The 21,950-nt window shown below is 48.3% G+C and overlaps 1 protein-coding gene across 4 annotated transcripts in view; it reads right to left on the bottom strand.

The window, feature by feature from the left end:
• Positions 1-460: 460 nt before the first annotated feature.
• LOC137307312 (calcitonin gene-related peptide type 1 receptor-like) overlaps positions 461-21,950 on the bottom strand; it is a 222,752-nt gene continuing 201,262 nt past the window's right edge. For all 4 annotated transcript variants that reach the window (XM_067976778.1, XM_067976781.1, XM_067976779.1 and 1 more), the window contains 5 exons: positions 12,182-12,242; positions 7,001-7,067; positions 6,179-6,397; positions 4,510-4,551; positions 461-2,688 (listed from right to left, as the gene is read on the bottom strand). In XM_067976778.1, coding sequence (XP_067832879.1) covers positions 2,482-2,688; positions 4,510-4,551; positions 6,179-6,397; positions 7,001-7,067; positions 12,182-12,242 — 596 coding nt within the window. In that variant the 3' untranslated portion in view covers positions 461-2,481. The remainder of the gene's footprint in view (positions 2,689-4,509; positions 4,552-6,178; positions 6,398-7,000; positions 7,068-12,181; positions 12,243-21,950) is intronic.

The raw sequence follows: 21,950 nt of genomic DNA, 5'->3' as shown, positions 1-21,950 counted from the left end.
CGATCCTGGGACTGTGGGAGGAGGAGGAGGTCTCACTCCTGGGACTGTGGGAGGGGGAGGAGGTCTCACTCCTGGGACTGTGGGAGGGGGAGGAGGTCTCACTCCTGGGACTGTGGGAGGGGGAGGAGGTCTCACTCCTGGGACTGTGGGAGGGGGAGGAGGTCTCACTCCTGGGACTGTGGGAGGGGGAGGAGGTCTCACTCCTGGGACTGTGGGAGGGGGAGGAGGTCTCACTCCTGGGACTGTGGGAGGAGGAGGAGCAGGGATCATTCCTGAGCTGACCAAAAGGAGTTTGCTGCTTCAGGCTAAATGTTTAGCTTTTTTCTCTTCATTGTTGAATATGTTTATGCTGCAGTTTCTTGGTTTAGAAACTTGTCAATCACTAACGCAAGAAACAATGGGTTGTGAATTGAGAATACCACAATACAATCAGAGAAAATGAATTCTGAAAAACAGATCATCAGTTTTGAGGAGGCCATTTTATTCAGCAACAACTACACGAGGTCGTCTGGAGGTTGTCTCAATTCAATGCTAAATGCTTATTGGTCCTGGATATCCGACATTCTTGATTGAGTGCAACACTCCCAGGGCAGGTACAGCACGGGTTAAATACAGAGTAAATCTCCCTCGACACTGTCCCATCAAACACTCCCAGGGCAGGTACAGGGTGAGATACAGAGTAAAGCTCCCTCTACACTGTCCCATCAAACACTCCCAGGGCAGGTACAGGGTTAGATACAGAGTAAAGCTCCCTCTACACTGTCCCATCAAACACTCCCAGGGCAGGTACAGGGTTAGATACAGAGTAAAGCTCCCTCTACACTGTCCCATCAAACACTCCCAGAGCAGGTACAGCACGGGTTAGATACAGAGTAAAGCTCCCTCTACACTGTCCCATCAAACACTCCCAGGGCAGGTACAGAGTTAGATACAGAGTAAAGCTCCCTCTACACTGTCCCATCAAACACTCCCAGGGCAGGTACAGCACGGGTTAGATACAGAGTAAAGCTCTCTTTGCACTGTCCCAACACTGGATTGAACCTGCCCAGACTCATTTCATGTCTGACCCTAACAGCCTGCAGCCTGAACTGATTTGGAACCCTGGTCCTGTGGGTGAGTGGACAGTTTACTACTCTACTGTGCCAACTCGCCCCCTTCCCCTCTTTCAATGGGGTTAATGTTCAGCTCACTATTCACTTGTTCTGAAGACAGTGAGCTGGAGCCTCTCAGCTGGAACTCTAAAGCATGTCGCTTGCCCCTCGAGCAGAAAACGAATCCTGGGAGCACACGGCCCAGCACTCTGCTCCTTTACACACCTCCTCCTGTCTGGTTGCAGAGCAGGAGACTGGCACTGAGATAGGGGGAGGGGAGGAGGAGGGTGGGAATGGGAGATTTAATTTCATTTTCTCCCCATCTGTCCTGGAGCAGCTGACTGTGGCCATCCTTCAGGAATGAGCTTAAGAAATGAGTGCCATCAGGTTATTTGACCTTGGAGGGCATCGCAGCTGAGCCTGATCCCACGTTTGACCAATGGAGGTTAGGCTCCAGCAAACAGCTATGAGCAAGGGGGTCTTCAGTGGTTGAATCCTGCCTTTGACACCCAGTTACCGTCTCCAATTCCCAGGAATGTACAGGCCATCTCGGTACCAAATGAATTGGGGCCTTTATTTAAAGGGGTATTTACTCAGGTCCCCTGCATGTTCTTTAACAAATGGTTGATAGGAATTTGCATTCATCATGTGGAGTCTTTCGGTGATTAAATGGAAATGATTCGAAGCCCAAAGCAAGCTCTCGTTTCCTACCAAACATAGAAACATGTAACAGTGACTACAGTTCTAAAGTACTTCATTGACTGTGAAGCACTTTGGGACATCCTGAGATCGTGGAAGGTGCTCTCAAAATGCAAGTTCCTTCTTTCTGTCGTCTTCTATGTAACTGGCTCTTGTCTGGCAGTCACTCCACACAGAGTCAGGAAATGTCGAGAGCAGTTTCTTCACAAGTTCCCCAAGGTCTCACGGAGGTATCCAGCAATGGAATTAAGCACCTTGGGACATTTTACTACGTTAAAGACATTATTTAAATGCAAGTTGTTGTTGAAATGCTTTCGTGACTTCTGAAATTCCAACTTTATGACCTTTCCTCCTGGATAATGTTTTAGTGACTGCTTGGCCTGTCAAACTGTTCAGAAGATCTCACAATGAATGAGTCACAGAGTTTAATTTTTGAGGGTAGAAAGGGAGATTTTTGATAGAACTTGTTCAATGGAACCAGCTCTGTGCTTAAGAAAACATCTACATATATATTAGCAACATAACAGAGATTGCACCTCAAACAAATTCCTTGTATGTGGAGCACGCAGATATTCCTGAGACACAGGATAAGGCATTATATAAAAGGTAAGGCTTTTTTCTTTCTCTATATAGGGAAGATTTTGCAGGAAGCTTTAAAAGGCTGGTGTTGGTCTGGGTAAGAGAGTATCCCTCACATCGGGGTGTCTGGTACTTTCAAAGCGATTGTCTCAGAGCAGCTTTTGCCGTTGGTGCGGTTGTTGTTGATGGGCTGTGCGAGTGAGCAACGGGTGACCTCTGATAAAGTCACCATGTTGGAGTGGGAGCCATCTGTGTTCGTTAACTGGTGGCTGCACTGGACCTTGTACTGTGACCACTGCCTTTTGAACACACCTTGCACCTATAGGGAAACGGTCCTGTTAGTGCAAGCATATCTCAGTGGCCAGAACTTCTGCAGTCTCAAACCAGTCCCAGGATTCCCATTCCTGACCTCCCAAGTTTCCCTGGGATTCCCACTCCGTGATCTCCCAATCCATCCCTGGGATTCCCACTCCGTGACCTTCCAAACCATCCCTGGGATTCCCACTCTGTGACCTCCCAAACCAGCCCAGCGACTCCCAATCTGTAAACTCCCAAACCATTCCCGGAATTCTCACTCTGTAAACTCCCAAATCATCCCTGGGATTCCCACTCTGTAAACTCCCAAATCATCCCCAGGATTCTCACCCTACAAACTCCCAAATCATCCCCAGGATTCTCACCCTACAAACTCCCAAATCATCCCTGGGATTCCCACTCTGTAAACTCCTAAATAATCCCTGGGATTCCCACTCTGTAAACCCCCAAACCAATCCTGGGATCCCCATCCTGTAAGGTTGCCATCGCAACATGTAGAGTCCAAGTAAATCACCACTGATAACAGGGGGTTGAAGAAGAGTCAGCTGAGGCCCGATGGACAGACTGGCATTGAAATAATACTGGCCTTGTTCACTCCCCCGACAACAGACAATGCATGTTCGCCAGAGAGGGGCAGAAACTGTTTTACATTGGCCATTTTTTCAAAGACATGGACTCTCTGGGCTGAATTTTCCTCCAGTATCCTGCTCCAAGTTGGGTGATGTGGCAGTAGAATCAATGCAAGAGGCCAGTGGGGAGGCCTATCCACGCCTCCCCGCCCCGACCTGGAGTTTCCTCGCCCTGCCCAAGCAGGAAGGCTGTTTGGCCATTGCTCAGTGCCCCACTGCATTGGAAATAATGGTGGGGCGGTGGGGCCACCACTGACCCCCAAGGACCGCCTGGAGGTGAATGAGGGTAGGTAATGGGGCTGCAATGGCAATCCTACTGAGCACCATGTTGGAGGGAGAGGGGCCCAGGAATGTTACTTCTGAAAAGAGGTAAGGGCCTTAGAGAGGGAGAGGGGGCCCAGGAATGTTACTTCTGAAAAGAGGTAAGGGCCTTAGAGAGGGAGAGGGGGCCCAGGAATGTTACTTCTGAAAAGAGGTAAGGGCCTTAGAGAGGGAGAGGGGGCCCAGGAATGTTACTTCTGAAAAGAGGTAAGGGCCTTAGAGAGGGAGAGGGGGCCCAGGAATGTTACTTCTGAAAAGAGGTAAGGGCCTTAGAGAGAGAGAGGGGGCCCCTCTCCCTCTCTAAGGCCCTTACCTTTTTCAGAAGTAACATGACTCCTGAAGGGCACTGGCCAACGTTGACAGATCAATCTTCGAGGTTCTTCTGCCCCTTTAACAGAAACTGACAACTCTTTGGGTGCTGTAGTGGGCGTCTTGCTGTATTTCCCTCTTAGCAGCGGCTAACGCCCTCTTAGTGGTGGAGATCCTGCCAGGAGCCCACCCTGCATAACTGAACAGGCCCCAGGGAGAAAACTAGGCCGGGGTCACAGTGAGGTCGGGAGTCCCACCCTGATCCTCTGTGTGTGGGTTGAGGCTAATCCAGCCCTCTGGATAACAACTTATTGCAGTTGGTGCCCCCAGTGTTGGCGCTTTGCCACCAAAAGCACATATTGGAAACTGAGGCACGGAGGTTCGTGAGCCCCACACAATCTCCAATCTGTTATAATTCACAGGCAGAAATTCCCAAAGACATTCTGTCCCAATTCCCAATAAGCGATCTTGGCGGGAAAAGCTCCACGCTGGGAGCAGGAATTCAACTCTAATGGGTTGAGGCCAGCACTCAGTAACAGACGCAGATTCTTGGAGGTCACACTCACCTCTCCGTTGAAGAAGCAGAATATCGTTGTCACCAGTAAACCCTGTGAAACAGAATAGATTGGTTGTGCTGGGTGCGCCCTATTAGAACAAGCACATAGTCATTCTCCCAGCTCAGGCTGGACACCCCCATTCCTTACCTGGAATGTGAGAACTTTCAGTGAGGTTTGAAGCCACCCCTGCCCAATTTGTAATGGGTTCAAATAACTGGTCTACAAGAATGGAGAATCCACTTGTTCACGAACTGGCCACATAACAACAGTGACTGCACTTCACGACTAATCCATTGGTTGTAACATGCTGTGGGTCAGCTTTACGAACATAGGAATTGTTAGACAAAAAAAGACCCAATTCCATCTAGTTCACCTTCTACCACCCTGGTAGTGGCATAATACAACGATAATGGAGTTAAGACGTGATAAGGTGCTGTATAAATACAAGATCTTTCTTTCGTTCTTTAACCCTGGTATTGATTTTGGAGAGCACAGTTTAATACTACAGGACGAACAATGTCATAGAGATGGGAGCAGCAACTCACATGACAGCCCAAGTCTGTTCACCCTCCACCATCTCCCTCAGCAGACTCACGGCTCTACGTACCTCTGGGCCCTCCCCAGCTGTGGGGTGCTGACCGAGCTGGGATTCAATGCTCCTTTTCTTGCTCTCCGACAAAAGGAGACGAGGAATGCTCTGAGGAGACTGGGTTATCCCAGGTCTCAGTGGGTGAAAAGGCCCATTAAAATAGAACTATTGGGCCATAGTTAGGTTTGTCCCTTCAAGGGTTAATACCCACCCTCCAGCTGGGAACCGCCCACAGTGAACTGACTGGAATGAGGAGCCCCGTGTGTGGGGGAGTTCCCACAGCCCCCATCCCATCTCTCCTTGGGGCAGCGTCCCTGGGGGTGGCCCTTGAGAAGGACATTGGTTGGGATTGTGGGTGTCATGTGTTATATAGTGTTGACAATGTATGGTCCTGAGTACACACACACTCCAGGCTTATGGATTGGGATAGACCAGAGCTGGGAGATCACAGGAATATCTGGAGGAGGGAATGGGATGGAGGGAGGGATTGCAAGAATAAAAAAAACTGGGAAGGTCAGAATCTGGGGTGGGCTAACCACATCTAGGCCCCAGGATTGAGTCCCAGTTGCCACAATCATTTTATCTGAATTGCAATGATATCTTTTATTAAATGAAATAAAACAATTTCTCCTCTGCCAGCCCCAGGATGCTGTCCTGATGAGGTGTTGCCCCAGGGCCACAAGCTCCCTTTAGTACTTCACCCAAGTGGCCAACACGGGTCACTGCACAGAGAATGGGAGCGGGAACCCAGGCTGATTTTAACCCTCCTTGGTCCAGGGACACTCTGGCCAATTATAGTCCCTGTACCTATTCCAGCTGTGATCAGCACAGGCCAGGGATGGAACCTGACTCCTTCCCGCTCTGCGTTGTTGCTTTTTCCCACTTGTCTACTGTTTTACATTTTCTAATGTAACGCCTTGCTGATGATTGGCTGTATCCCTGTAACTCATTACTCAAGTTTCTAACGAGTGTGAGAATTGAACCCGTTTAATTGCAGACGGATTGCTGATGGCTTCAAGCCCCCGCTGTTGGAAGCTGGGTGTTGGTCCTGAGATGGTCGTTACACAGGAGGCTTCGAAAGACACTTACCTGATAATGCATACAGATGTGCATCACGAGATCATAAATCTCTCCAATCAGTCGGCCTTCAGGTTTGGATGGAACCAATACGAACTGGATCCCCAACAGTGGCACGAGTATGAGCGTGGCTCGGACGGCCTTCATGTAGGCGTTGGACTGTGCCTGGTGGGTGACCTTCAGCTTTGTGATAAGAACTCGGACAATGTTCAGCAGAAAGAACAGATTGACCTGGGAGCCAAGGATAACAGAGAGTCACGAGAGATGGGCAACAACAGCACCTGGATCAAGGCTCCCCATCACTCCTCCATGGGGGAGTGGGACGAGCTGGATAGCACGGACTCGATGGGCCGAATGGCCTCCTTCCTATGCTGCAACCTTTCTATTTTTCTATGACTTCACACTCACTCCTTGTTCCCCACCACCCCCCCACCCTCCAATGACGTGCCCATGCTATGATTTCACGAGCACCAACTACCCTGTAGTAACTCACCCAAGTGTGAGCCTAAAGAATCAGCACTGGCATGCTATTTGACTGTGGTAGGATATCACAGCCGAGCCTGATCCTGTCCTTGCTCCATGTCCAAGTGCACGCACTTTCCAGCATCTCACAGGATAGCCATCAGGAGTGGGAATTCTGGCAGATACACTCTACCTTGGTCCAAGGGCAATTTTAATGTCTCAAACTACTTCCACAGCAGAGATCAGCTCACCCACCACAGACCTTGGTGAAACCTGTGCCCTTCCTGATCTAAATGGCTCACTGGGCAGTGCATGTGTCATCTCTATTACTTGATTCATGCAGAGTTTAGAAAAATAGAATAACATACGTACCAGTAAGGCAGCACATATTGGGCCATGGATAATGTACAGGAGGTGAGTACCTGAGCTGATCCAGCAACTAGAGACAATGAAAGAGCAGAGTCAAACACTGACATTGGAACGATGGATCACTAACCTTCTTCATCCAGCATTGTCCAGACACCGCAGGGTTGGTGTGTTAACCAACTGATCCTGGGCGATAAGAAACACAACATTGCAGAAGGTGACATCCTCAGTTTGTTTGTTGGGACAGGATTGGCTGCTCCTGCCCGCTATAAAAAGCTGACTGTGTAATTTAGTGATACCCAGGACGTGGAAAAGGAAATGGAAACAGAACTGGAAATGAAACTGGAGGTCCCTGTCAGAGACTGTGGGGACGATGGGAGGGAGCACAGTGTGTGGAGACTGCACGCATTCAAAGAATGAAGACCTAAGCTGAGGTAGGGAATTTGGCATTCTCCACACAGTGTTTTAAACTTAAATAAGGGCAATTATGAGGGCATGAAGACAGAGCTGGCTAAAGTGAACTGGGAAATTAGGTTAAGGGATAGGTCAGTAGAGATGCAGTGGCAGACATTTAATGAGATATTTCATAACACTCAGCAAAGATACATTCCAGTGAGCAAGAAAGACTCTAGGGGAAGGACATACCATCCGTGGCTAACTCAGGAAGTTAAAGATAGTATCAAATTGAAAGAAAAAGCATACAATTCCGCAAAGATTAGAGGCAGGTCAGACAATTGGACAGAATATAAAAAACAGCAAAGAATGACTCAAAGAATAATAAGGAGGGAGAAATTAGAGTACGAGAGAAAGCGAGCTAGAAATATAAAAACAGATAGTCAGAGTTTCTACAGGTATTTAAAAAGGAAAAGTGTAAGTAAAGTGAGCGTTGGTTCTCTAGAGAGTGAGTCTGGGGAATTAATAATGGAGAATAAGGAAATGATGGATGAATTGAACAGATATTTTGCATCCGTCTTCACTGTAGAGGATACAAATAACATGCCAGAAATAATTGTGAATCAAGAGGTGAAAGGGAGGGAGGAGCTTAAAACATTTACAATCACCAGGGAAAGGGTTCTGAAAAAAATATTAGAACTAAAAGCTGACAAGTCCCCAGGTCCTGATGGACTTCATCCTCGGGTCTTAAAAGAAGTGGCTGCAGAGATAGTAGATGCATTGGTATTAATTTTCCAAAATTCTCTAGATTCTGGAAGGATCCCATCAGATTGGAAAACAGTAAATGTAACTCCTCTATTCAAGAAAGGAGGGAGATAGAAAGCAGGAAACTACAGGCCAGTTAGCTTAACATCTGTCATAGGGAAAATGCTAGAATCTATTATTAAGGAGGTTATAGCAGGGCACTTAGAAAATCTCAATGCAATCAGGCAGAGTCAACACAGCTTTGTGAAAGGGAAATCGTATTTGACTAATTTATTAGAGTTCTTTGAGAAAGTAACAAGCAACGTGGATAAAGGGGATCCTGTGGATGTAGTGTACTTGGATTTCCAGAAGGCTTTTGACAAGGTGCCACATCAAAGGCTACTACACAAAATAAGAGCTCATGGTGTAGGGGGTAACATATTAGCATGGATAAAGGATTGGTTAGCTAACAGGAAACAGAGAGTAGGCATAAATGGGTCATTTTCAGGTTGGCAAGATGTAAGGAGTGGAGTGCCACAGGGATCAGTGCTTGGGCCTCAACTATTTACAATCTATATCAATGACTTGGATGAAGGGACCGAAGGTATGGTTGCTAAATTTGCTGATGACACAAAGGTAGGTAGGAAAGTAAGTTGTGAAGAGGACATAAGGAGTCTGCAAAGGTATATAGATAGGTTAAGTGAGTGGACAAAATTTGGCAGACAGAGTATAATGTGGGAAAATGTGAACTTGTCCACTTTGGCAGGAGGGACAGAAAAGCAGTATATTATTTAAATGGAGAGAGATTGCAGAAAGCTGAGGTACAGAGGGATCTGGATGTCCTAGTACATGAATCACAAAAAGTTGGTATGCAGGTACAACAAGTGATTAGGAAGGCAAATGGAATGTTGTCATTTATTGCAAGGGGAATGGAATATATAAGTAGAGATGTTTTGCTACAGTTGTACAGGGCATTGGTGAGACCACATCTGGACAACTGTGTGCAGTTTTGGTCTCCTTATTTAAGAAAGGACATATTTGCTTTAGAGGTGTTTCAGAGAAGGTTCACTCGACTGATTCCTGGGATGAGGGGGTTATCTTATGAGGAAAGGTTGGACAAGTTGGGCCTGTATACACTGGAGTTTAGAAGAATGAGAGGTGATCTTATTGAAACATAAGATCCTGAGGGGACTAGAAGGGGTAGATGCTGAGTGGATGTTTCCCCTGGTGGGAGAGACTAGAACTAGGGGCCACAGTTTAAAAATAAGGGGTCTCCCATTTAAGACGGAGATGAGGAGAATTTTTCTCTGAGGTTCGTGAGTCTGTGGAACTCCCTTCCCCAGAGAGCGGTGGAAGCAGGGTCATTGAATATTTTTAAGGCTGAGTTAGATAGATTCCTGATTAACAAAGGAGTCAAAGGTTATAGTAGGTAGACAGGAAAGTAGGGTTGAGGTCACAATCAGATCAGCCATGATCTTATCAAATGGCAGAGCAGGCTCGAGGGGCCGAATGGCCAACTCCTGCTCTTAATTCATATGTTCGTATGTTCATATAGACGTACACCACAGGAACATACCAGAGCAGCAGGCAGGATGAGGAGGGGATGGGGTATTAACACTGGCTGGAAGAACAGCATTGCTAAAAGTTAGTTCTTGGGAGGTGACTTGAGTGTCAAGAGTGATATTTTGTAAATGTGTGGGGATTGCTCCATGTTGTAGCTTTATAACAAACCTCAACAGGTTCATACAAGGCCCAAATGAAACCGTTACAAAAATGCAGGGGCTCTTAATTCTACCTTAGGCTCTTTGCACAATACCTCCTACCATCCAATTAGCCATATGCGTTTAGTTAATGGTTTTCCCAGTCTGTTCGAACCATAGGAGACGGATAGTCACCAGACTTATGGAGCTATCCAGATTGATTAAAGGTGAAGGCTGTGCAGGATTCTGAGCACGGTTAGATATGTGGGGACGGACAAGAATTGGTGGAACCAATCAGGGTGAGAAAGAAGACAGGGTTGGTCTGTGGTGGGGGTCTCCAGTGGAGACTGAGGTGGGGTCTGGGGTGAGTCCCCCTGTGCTGGGATGTGTGGTGGTGCTCAGTGGTGGTGCTCTGCAGTGGGGCTCCAAGGTGGGGCTCTGCAGTGGGCCTCTGTGATTCACTTATTCTACAGTCAGAAGCTCTCGCTGGTAAAGTGGTATTTTCCACAAAAGAAGTTTGAAATTTTACGCATTTAATGTTTCTCAATGAGACACCATATTCATTTTCTCAAGCTGAGTGAGGGTCCCAGTTGGGGTTGAACTGAGCTCCAGAACCTGCAAACAGAGTGGAGCCAGATTGGGGTAGGGAATTGAACCATGAGATTGGGAGAAGGTCTCTCCTGTTGGGAACATAGGAACATAGGAACAGGAGTAGGCCATTCAGCCCCTCGTGCCTGCTCCGCCATTTGATAAGATCATGGCTGATCTGTGATCTAACTCCATATACCTGCCTTTGGCCCATATCCCTTAATACCTTTGGTTGCCAAAAAGCTATCTATCTCAGATTTAAATTTAGCAATTGAGCTAGTATCAATTGCCGTTTGCGGAAGAGAGTTCCAAACTTCTACTACCCTATGTGTGTAGAAATGTTTTCTAATCTTGCTCCTGAAAGGTCTGGCTCTAATTTTTAGACTGTGCCCCCTACTCCTAGAATCCCCAACCAGCGGAAATATTTTCTCTCTATCCACCCTATCTGTTCCCCTTAATATCTGATAAACTTCGATCAGATCACCCCTTAACCTTCGAAACTCCAGAGAATACAACCCCAATTTGTGTAATCGCTCCTCGTAACTTAACCCTTGAAGTCCGGGTATCATTCTAAGAGGGAGGGAATCCTGTCAAAATCCTTTCCGAAATCCGAATCTTGCGTGGCCAATAAGGGATTATTTGGATCAGGGCTGGTTTGTCTATTCGAGTTTTCTGAATTACTTGTGAAATTATGGGGAGGGGTAAAAAAGTGCAAGGAAAGACTTTAAGGGGTTAAAAATGAAAGTACTGGAAAGCCGATGAGATTTATCCCAGGGCGGCACATGGATCAGGCTGAGGCACATTTTAGAAAATAAATAAATTTGGCACTTTGCGTCGAGCCCCCATGCGACACAGGGCAGAATACTGCCATTCTCCAGCTGCTCCCGGCAGAGGATAAAATGATTGCACGAATCCTAACCCCGGCTCAGGGATCCATCAGAGCAATGAGCAGAATTCCCAGTCCACCACACCTCCTCCAGCGGAGAGAGTTTCGTCTGCTCTCGACTGTAATCTTGTTTCTCTGCTCCTCTCCTGAGATGTGCTGACTTTGTTATTATCAGTCCAACAATATCAGAAAGCAGCAGTGTAACTGGGAGAAGTGAAGGGGAAACCAATACTGCAAGAAATGGCGGGAGGAGCAACTCGCGATGCGGACTCATTTTATCCCTCGGGAAGCCTGGCTCCCTGTCCCCTACAGTCGACCAAATATCACAGGAACGTTGCACACTGTTTCTGAAGCAGTGACACTTCAGATGCTGTTGGACATAATCCCACTCCTCTCTCATTGGTGCAGTGCGCCAGCAAATAGAATGATAGAATTTCATGCATGAGATCGACTGGACAGTGATGATCCAATTGATCATTCGAGCCAAATCCCACTGTACGTCACAGGGAGAACCACTCAAAGAGATTGACAGGCTCATCTGAGTGATTTATTCATTATATTTAATGTCCAGTGCTCTCCTCATCTCGAGGGCCCATCATCATTCCGAAGATTTCTTCAACCTGGTTTCACCAAATTCCTCCTGGCCCCGTTTTCCCACTGCTCTTTGCCCAGTTTGTGTCCATCACTGTTCGCATTTTAACTGCTCTGATCTAACATTTTGGTGGCGGTTTCGGAGGCTTCCGTTTTGAATTTTGTGCAATTATCCCACATATTTAAAATTATGCTTCAAATGTTTTCCTTGAATTGAGATATCTTACAGTAACACTGCGGAGTTCCCATCCATAACCTAAGATGAGAAATCCAAGAAGCTCTTACTTGTCGTTGAAGTATGTGCTCCTGGCAGCAGCGTGGATAATGGCTGGAATCAGTGGGAACCCTGGAAACAGACGGAAACACAGTGTCAGTCTCCCAATCAGAGATAGACAGTGTCAGTCTCCCCATCAGATACACAGTGTCAGTCTCCCCATCAGATACACAGTGTCAGTCTCCCCATCAGAGATACAGTGTCAGTCTCCCCATCAGAGATACACAGTGTCAGTCTCCCCATCAGAGACACAGTGTCAGTCTCCCCATCAGAGACACAGTGTCAGTCTCCCCATCAGAGATACACAGTGTCAGTCTCCCCATCAGAGATACACAGTGTCAGTCTCCCCATCAGATACACAGTGTCAGTCTCCCCATCAGAGATACACAGTGTCAGTCTCCCCATCAGAGATACACAGTGTCAGTCTCCCCATCAGATACACAGTGTCAGTCTCCCCATCAGAGATACACAGTGTCAGTCTCCCCATCAGAGATACACAGTGTCAGTCTCCCCATCAGAGATACACCGTGTCAGTCTCCCCATCAGATACACAGTGTCAGTCTGCCCATCAGATAGACAGTGTCAGTCTCCCCATCAGATACACAGTGTCAGTCTCCCCATCAGATACACAGTGTCAGTCTCCCCATCAGATACACAGTGTCAGTCTCCACATCAGATACACAGTGTCAGTCTCCCCATCAGAGATACACAGTGTCAGTCTCCCCATCAGAGATACACAGTGTCAGTCTCCCCATCAGATACACAGTGTCAGTCTCCCCATCAGATACACAGTGTCAGTCTCCCCATCAGATACACAGTGTCAGTCTCCCCATCAGATACACAGTGTCAGACTCCCCATCAGAGATACACAGTGTCAGTCTCCCCATCAGAGATACACAGTGTCAGTCTCCCAATCAGATACACAGTGTCAGTCTCCCCATCAGATACACAGTGTCAGTCTCCCCATCAGATACACAGTGTCAGTCTCCCCATCAGATACACAGTGTCAGTCTCCCCATCAGATACACAGTGTCAGTCTCCCCATCAGAGATACACAGTGTCAGTCTCCCCATCAGATACACAGTGTCAGTCTCCCCATCAGATATACAGTGTCAGTCTCCCCATCAGAGACACAGTGTCAGTCTCCCCATCAGATATACAGTGTCAGTCTCCCCATTAGAGATACACAGTGTCAGTCTCCCCATCAGAGATACACAGTGTCAGTCTCCCCATCAGATACACAGTGTCAGTCTCCCCATCAGATACCAGTGTCAGTCTCCCCATCAGAGATACACAGTGTCAGTCTCCCCATCAGATACACAGTGTCAGTCTCCCCATCAGAGATACAGAGTGTCAGTCTCCCCATCAGATACACAGTGTCAGTCTCCCCATCAGATACCAGTGTCAGTCTCCCCATCAGAGATACACAGTGTCAGTCTCCCCATCAGATACACAGTGTCAGTCTCCCCATCAGAGATACAAAGTGTCAGTCTCCCCATCAGAGACACACAGTGTCAGTCTCCCCATCAGAGATGCACAGTGTCAGTCTCCCCATCAGAGATACACAGTGTCAGTCTCCCCATCAGAGATACACAGTGTCAGTCTCCCCATCAGAGACACACAGTGTCAGTCTCCCCATCAGAGATGCACAGTGTCAGTCTCCCCATCAGATACACAGTGTCAGTCTGCCCATCAGATACACAGTGTCAGTCTCCCCATCAGATACAAAGTGTCAGTCTCCCCATCAGATACACAGTGTCAGTCTCCCCATCAGATACACAGTGTCCCTCTCCCCATCAGATACACAGTGTCAGTCTCCCCATCAGAGATACACAGTGTCAGTCTCCCCATCACAGATACACAGTGTCAGTCTCCCCATCAGATACACAGTGTCAGTCTCCCCATCAGAGATACACAGTGTCAGTCTCCCCATCAGATACACAGTGTCAGTCTCCCCATCAGAGATACACAGTGTCAGTCTCCCCATCAGATACACAGTGTCAGTCTCCCCATCAGATACACAGTGTCAGTCTCCCCATCAGAGATACACAGTGTCAGTCTCCCCATCAGATACACAGTGTCAGTCTCCCCATCAGAGATACACAGTGTCAGTCTCCCCATCAGATACACAGTGTCAGTCTCCCCATCAGATACACAGTGTCAGTCTCCCCATCAGATACACAGTCTCAGTCTCCCCATCAGAGATACACAGTGTCAGTCTCCCCATCAGAGATACACAGTGTCAGTCTCCCCATCAGAGATACACAGTGTCAGTCTCCCCATCAGAGATACACAGTGTCAGTCTCCCCATCAGATACACAGTGTCAGTCTCCCCATCAGATACACAGTGTCAGTCTCCCCATCAGAGATCCACAGTGTCAATCTCCCCATCAGAGATACACAGTGTCAGTCTCCCCATCAGAGATACACAGTGTCAGTCTCCCCATCAGATACACAGTGTCAGTCTCCCCATCAGATACACAGTGTCAGTCTCCCCATAAGAGATACACAGTGTCAGTCTCCCCATCAGAGATACACAGTGTCAGTCTCCCCATCAGAGATACACAGTGTCAGTCTCCCCATCAGATACACAGTGTCAGTCTCCCCATCAGATACAGTGTCAGTCTCCCCATCAGATACACAGTGTCAGTCTCCCCATCAGAGATACACGGTGTCAGTCTCCACATCAGAGATACACAGTGTCAGTCTCCCCATCAGATACACAGTGTCAGTCTCCCCATCAGATACACAGTGTCTGTCTCCCCATCAGAGATACACAGTGTCAGTCTCCCCATCAGATACACAGTGTCAGTCTCCAAATCAGAGATACACAGTGTCAGTCTCCCCATCAGAGATACACAGTGTCAGTCTCCCCATCAGATACACAGTGTCAGTCTCCCCATCAGATACACAGTATCAGTCTCCCCATCAGAGATACACAGTGTCAGTCTCCCCATCAGATACACAGTGTCAGTCTCCCCATCAGAGATACACAGTGTCAGACTCCCCATCAGATACACAGTGTCAGTCTCCCCATCAGAGATCCACAGTGTCAGTCTCCCCATCAGAGATACACAGTGTCAGTCTCCCCATCAGAGATACACAGTGTCAGTCTCCCCATCAGATACACAGTGTCAGTCTCCCCATCAGATACACAGTGTCAGTCTCCCCATAAGAGATACACAGTGTCAGTCTCCCCATCAGAGATACACAGTGTCAGTCTCCCCATCAGAGATACACAGTGTCAGTCTCCCCATCAGATACACAGTGTCAGTCTCCCCATCAGATACACAGTGTCAGTCTCCCCATCAGAGATACACGGTGTCAGTCTCCACATCAGAGATACACAGTGTCAGTCTCCCCATCAGATACACAGTGTCAGTCTCCCCATCAGATACACAGTGTCAGTCTCCCCATCAGACATACACAGTGTCAGTCTCCCCATCAGAGATACACAGTGTCAGTCTCCCCATCAGATACACAGTGTCAGTCTCCCCATCAGAGATACACAGTGTCAGTCTCCCCATCAGATACACAGTGTCAGTCTCCCCATCAGAGATACACAGTGTCAGTCTCCCCATCAGATACACAGTGTCAGTCTCCCCATCAGAGATACACAGTGTCAGTCTCCCCATCAGAGATACACAGTGTCAGTCTCTCCATCAGAGATACACAGTGTCAGTCTCCCCATCAGAGATACACAGTGTCAGTCTCCCCATCAGAGATACACAGTGTCAGTCTCCCAATCAGAGATACACAGTGTCAGTCTCCCCATCAGAGATGCACAGTGTCAGTCTCCCCATCAGAGATACACAGTGTCAGTCTCCCCATCAGAGATACACAGTGTCAGTCTCCCCATCAGAGATACACAGTGTCAGTCTCCCCATCAGAGATACACAGTATCAGTCTCCCCATCAGAGATACACAGTGTCAGTCTCCCCATCAGATACACAGTGTCAGTCTCCCCATCAGATACACAGTGTCAGTCACCCCATCAGATACACAGTGTCAGTCACCCCATCAGATACACAGTGTCAGTCTCCCCATCAGAGATACACAGTGTCAGTCTCCCCATCAGATACACAGTGTCAGTCTCCCCATCAGAGATACACAGTGTCAGTCTCCCCATCAGAGATACACAGTGTCAGTCTCCCCATCAGAGATACACCGTGTCAGTCTCCCCATCAGATACACAGTGTCAGTCTGCCCATCAGATAGACAGTGTCAGTCTCCCCATCAGATACACAGTGTCAGTCTCCCCATCAGATACACAGTGTCAGTCTCCCCATCAGATACACAGTGTCAGTCTCCCCATCAGATACACAGTGTCAGTCTCCACATCAGATACACAGTGTCAGTCTCCCCATCAGAGATACACAGTGTCAGTCTCCCCATCAGAGATACACAGTGTCAGTCTCCCCATCAGATACACAGTGTCAGTCTCCCCATCAGATACACAGTGTCAGTCTCCCCATCAGATACACAGTGTCAGTCTCCCCATCAGATACACAGTGTCAGACTCCCCATCAGAGATACACAGTGTCAGTCTCCCCATCAGAGATACACAGTGTCAGTCTCCCAATCAGATACACAGTGTCAGTCTCCCCATCAGATACACAGTGTCAGTCTCCCCATCAGATACACAGTGTCAGTCTCCCCATCAGATACACAGTGTCAGTCTCCCCATCAGAGATACACAGTGTCAGTCTCCCCATCAGATACACAGTGTCAGTCCCCCCATCAGATATACAGTGTCAGTCTCCCCATCAGATACACAGTGTCAGTCTCCCCATCAGAGATACACAGTGTCAGTCTCCCCATCAGATACACAGTGTCAGTCTCCCCATCAGATACACAGTGTCAGTCTCCCCATCAGATACACAGTGTCAGTCTCCCCATCAGATACACAGTGTCAGTCTCCCCATCAGATACACAGTGTCAGTCTCCCCATCAGAGATACACAGTGTCAGTCTCCCCATCAGATACACAGTGTCAGTCTCCCCATCAGATATACAGTGTCAGTCTCCCCATCAGAGACACAGTGTCAGTCTCCCCATCAGATATACAGTGTCAGTCTCCCCATTAGAGATACACAGTGTCAGTCTCCCCATCAGAGATACACAGTGTCAGTCTCCCCATCAGATACACAGTGTCAGTCTCCCCATCAGATACCAGTGTCAGTCTCCCCATCAGAGATACACAGTGTCAGTCTCCCCATCAGATACACAGTGTCAGTCTCCCCATCAGAGATACAGAGTGTCAGTCTCCCCATCAGATACACAGTGTCAGTCTCCCCATCAGATACCAGTGTCAGTCTCCCCATCAGAGATACACAGTGTCAGTCTCCCCATCAGATACACAGTGTCAGTCTCCCCATCAGAGATACAAAGTGTCAGTCTCCCCATCAGAGACACACAGTGTCAGTCTCCCCATCAGAGATGCACAGTGTCAGTCTCCCCATCAGAGATACACAGTGTCAGTCTCCCCATCAGAGATACACAGTGTCAGTCTCCCCATCAGAGACACACAGTGTCAGTCTCCCCATCAGAGATGCACAGTGTCAGTCTCCCCATCAGATACACAGTGTCAGTCTGCCCATCAGATACACAGTGTCAGTCTCCCCATCAGATACACAGTGTCAGTCTCCCCATCAGATACACAGTGTCAGTCTCCCCATCAGATACACAGTGTCCCTCTCCCCATCAGATACACAGTGTCAGTCTCCCCATCAGAGATACACAGTGTCAGTCTCCCCATCACAGATACACAGTGTCAGTCTCCCCATCAGATACACAGTGTCAGTCTCCCCATCAGAGATACACAGTGTCAGTCTCCCCATCAGATACACAGTGTCAGTCTCCCCATCAGAGATACACAGTGTCAGTCTCCCCATCAGATACACAGTGTCAGTCTCCCCATCAGATACACAGTGTCAGTCTCCCCATCAGAGATACACAGTGTCAGTCTCCCCATCAGATACACAGTGTCAGTCTCCCCATCAGAGATACACAGTGTCAGTCTCCCCATCAGATACACAGTGTCAGTCTCCCCATCAGATACACAGTGTCAGTCTCCCCATCAGATACACAGTCTCAGTCTCCCCATCAGAGATACACAGTGTCAGTCTCCCCATCAGAGATACACAGTGTCAGTCTCCCCATCAGAGATACACAGTGTCAGTCTCCCCATCAGAGATACACAGTGTCAGTCTCCCCATCAGATACACAGTGTCAGTCTCCCCATCAGATACACAGTGTCAGTCTCCCAATCAGAGATACACAGTGTCAGTCTCCCCATCAGAGATACACAGTGTCAGTCTCCCCATCAGATACACAGTGTCAGTCTCCCCATCAGATACACAGTGTCAGTCTCCCCATCAGAGATACACAGTGTCAGTCTCCCCATCAGATACACAGTGTCAGTCTCCCCATCAGAGATCCACAGTGTCAATCTCCCCATCAGAGATACACAGTGTCAGTCTCCCCATCAGAGATACACAGTGTCAGTCTCCCCATCAGATACACAGTGTCAGTCTCCCCATCAGATACACAGTGTCAGTCTCCCCATAAGAGATACACAGTGTCAGTCTCCCCATCAGAGATACACAGTGTCAGTCTCCCCATCAGAGATACACAGTGTCAGTCTCCCCATCAGATACACAGTGTCAGTCTCCCCATCAGATACAGTGTCAGTCTCCCCATCAGATACACAGTGTCAGTCTCCCCATCAGAGATACACGGTGTCAGTCTCCACATCAGAGATACACAGTGTCAGTCTCCCCATCAGATACACAGTGTCAGTCTCCCCATCAGATACACAGTGTCAGTCTCCCCATCAGAGATACACAGTGTCAGTCTCCCCATCAGATACACAGTGTCAGTCTCCAAATCAGAGATACACAGTGTCAGTCTCCCCATCAGAGATACACAGTGTCAGTCTCCCCATCAGATACACAGTGTCAGTCTCCCCATCAGATACACAGTATCAGTCTCCCCATCAGAGATACACAGTGTCAGTCTCCCCATCAGATACACAGTGTCAGTCTCCCCATCAGAGATACACAGTGTCAGACTCCCCATCAGATACACAGTGTCAGTCTCCCCATCAGAGATCCACAGTGTCAGTCTCCCCATCAGAGATACACAGTGTCAGTCTCCCCATCAGAGATACACAGTGTCAGTCTCCCCATCAGATACACAGTGTCAGTCTCCCCATCAGATACACAGTGTCAGTCTCCCCATAAGAGATACACAGTGTCAGTCTCCCCATCAGAGATACACAGTGTCAGTCTCCCCATCAGAGATACACAGTGTCAGTCTCCCCATCAGATACACAGTGTCAGTCTCCCCATCAGATACACAGTGTCAGTCTCCCCATCAGAGATACACGGTGTCAGTCTCCACATCAGAGATACACAGTGTCAGTCTCCCCATCAGATACACAGTGTCAGTCTCCCCATCAGATACACAGTGTCAGTCTCCCCATCAGACATACACAGTGTCAGTCTCCCCATCAGAGATACACAGTGTCAGTCTCCCCATCAGATACACAGTGTCAGTCTCCCCATCAGAGATACACAGTGTCAGTCTCCCCATCAGATACACAGTGTCAGTCTCCCCATCAGAGATACACAGTGTCAGTCTCCCCATCAGATACACAGTGTCAGTCTCCCCATCAGAGATACACAGTGTCAGTCTCCCCATCAGAGATACACAGTGTCAGTCTCTCCATCAGAGATACACAGTGTCAGTCTCCCCATCAGAGATACACAGTGTCAGTCTCCCCATCAGAGATACACAGTGTCAGTCTCCCAATCAGAGATACACAGTGTCAGTCTCCCCATCAGAGATGCACAGTGTCAGTCTCCCCATCAGAGATACACAGTGTCAGTCTCCCCATCAGAGATACACAGTGTCAGTCTCCCCATCAGAGATACACAGTGTCAGTCTCCCCATCAGAGATACACAGTATCAGTCTCCCCATCAGAGATACACAGTGTCAGTCTCCCCATCAGATACACAGTGTCAGTCTCCCCATCAGATACACAGTGTCAGTCACCCCATCAGATACACAGTGTCAGTCACCCCATCAGATACACAGTGTCAGTCTCCCCATCAGAGATACACAGTGTCAGTCTCCCCATCAGAGATACACAGTGTCAGTCTCCCAATCAGATACACAGTGTCAGTCTCCCCATCAGAGATACACAGTGTCAGTCTACCCATCAGAGATACACAGTGTCAGTCTCCCCATCAGATACACAGTGTCAGTCTCCCCATCAGATACACAGTGTCAATCTCCCCATCAGAGATACACAGTGTCAGTCTCCCCATCAGATACACAGTGTCAGTCTCCCCATCAGATACACAGTGTCAGTCTCCCCATCAGAGATACACAGTGTCAGTCTACCCATCAGAGATACACAGTGTCAGTCTCCCCATCAGATACACAGTGTCAGTCTCCCCATCAGATACACAGTGTCAGTCTCCCCATCAGAGATACACAGTGTCAGTCTCCCCATCAGAGATACACAGTGTCAGTCTCCCCATCAGATACACAGTGTCAGTCTCCAAATCAGATACACAGTGTCAGTCTCCCAATCAGAGATCCACAGTGTCAGTCTCCCCATCAGAGATACACAGTGTCAGTCTCCCCATCAGATACACACTGTCAGTCTCCCCATCAGATGCACAGTGTCAGTCTCCCCATCAGATACACAGTGTCAGTCTCCCCATCAGATACACACTGTCAGTCTCCCCATCAGATTCACAGTGTCAGTCTCCCCATCAGAGATACACAGTGTCAGTCTCCCCATCAGAGATACACAGTGTCAGTCTCCCCATCAGATACACAGTGTCAGTCTCCCCATCAGATACACAGTGTCAGTCTCCCCATCAGATACACACTGTCAGTCTCCCCATCAGATTCACAGTGTCAGTCTCCCCATCAGAGATACACAGTGTCAGTCTCCCCATCAGATCCACAGTGTCAGTCTCCCCATCAGATGCACAGTGTCAGTCTCCCCATCAGATACACAGTGTCAGTCTCCCCATCAGAGATACACAGTGTCAGTCTCCCCATCAGATACACAGTGTCAGTCTCCCCATCAGATACACAGTGTCAGTCTCCCCATCAGATACACAGTGTCAGTCTCCCCATCAGAGATACACAGTGTCAGTCTCCCCATCAGAGATACACAGTGTCAGTCTCCCCATCAGAGATACACAGTGTCAGTCTCCCCATCAGATACACAATGTCAGTCTCCCCATCAGAGATACACAGTGTCAGTCTCCCCATCAGAGATAAACAGTGTCAGTCTCCACATCAGATACACAGTGTCAGTCTCCCCATCAGATACACAGTGTCAGTCTCCCCATCAGATACACAGTGTCAGTCTCCCCATCAGATACGCAGTGTCAGTCTCCGCATCAGAGATACACAGTGTCAGTCTCCCCATCAGATACACAGTGTCAGTCTCCCAATCAGATACACAATGTCAGTCTCCCCATCAGATACACAGTGTCAGTCTCCCCATCAGATACACAGTGTCAGTCTCCCCATCAGAGATACACAGTGTCAGTCTCACCATCAGAGATACACAGTGTCAGTCTCCCCATCAGAGATACACAGTGTCAGTCTCCCAATCAGATACACAGTGTCAGTCTCCCCAATCAGATACACAGTATCAGTCTCCCCATCAGATACACAGTGTCAGTCTCCCCATCAGAGATACACAGTGTCAGTCTCCCCATCAGAGATACACAGTGTCAGTCTCCCCAT

The sequence above is a fragment of the Heptranchias perlo genome, chromosome X, assembly GCF_035084215.1.
Source record: "Heptranchias perlo isolate sHepPer1 chromosome X, sHepPer1.hap1, whole genome shotgun sequence".
In the NCBI taxonomy this organism is placed as follows: Eukaryota; Metazoa; Chordata; class Chondrichthyes; order Hexanchiformes; family Hexanchidae; genus Heptranchias; species Heptranchias perlo.
Note: the sequence above shows the minus strand (reverse complement) of the source record. Positions and strands in the feature narration are given on the sequence as shown.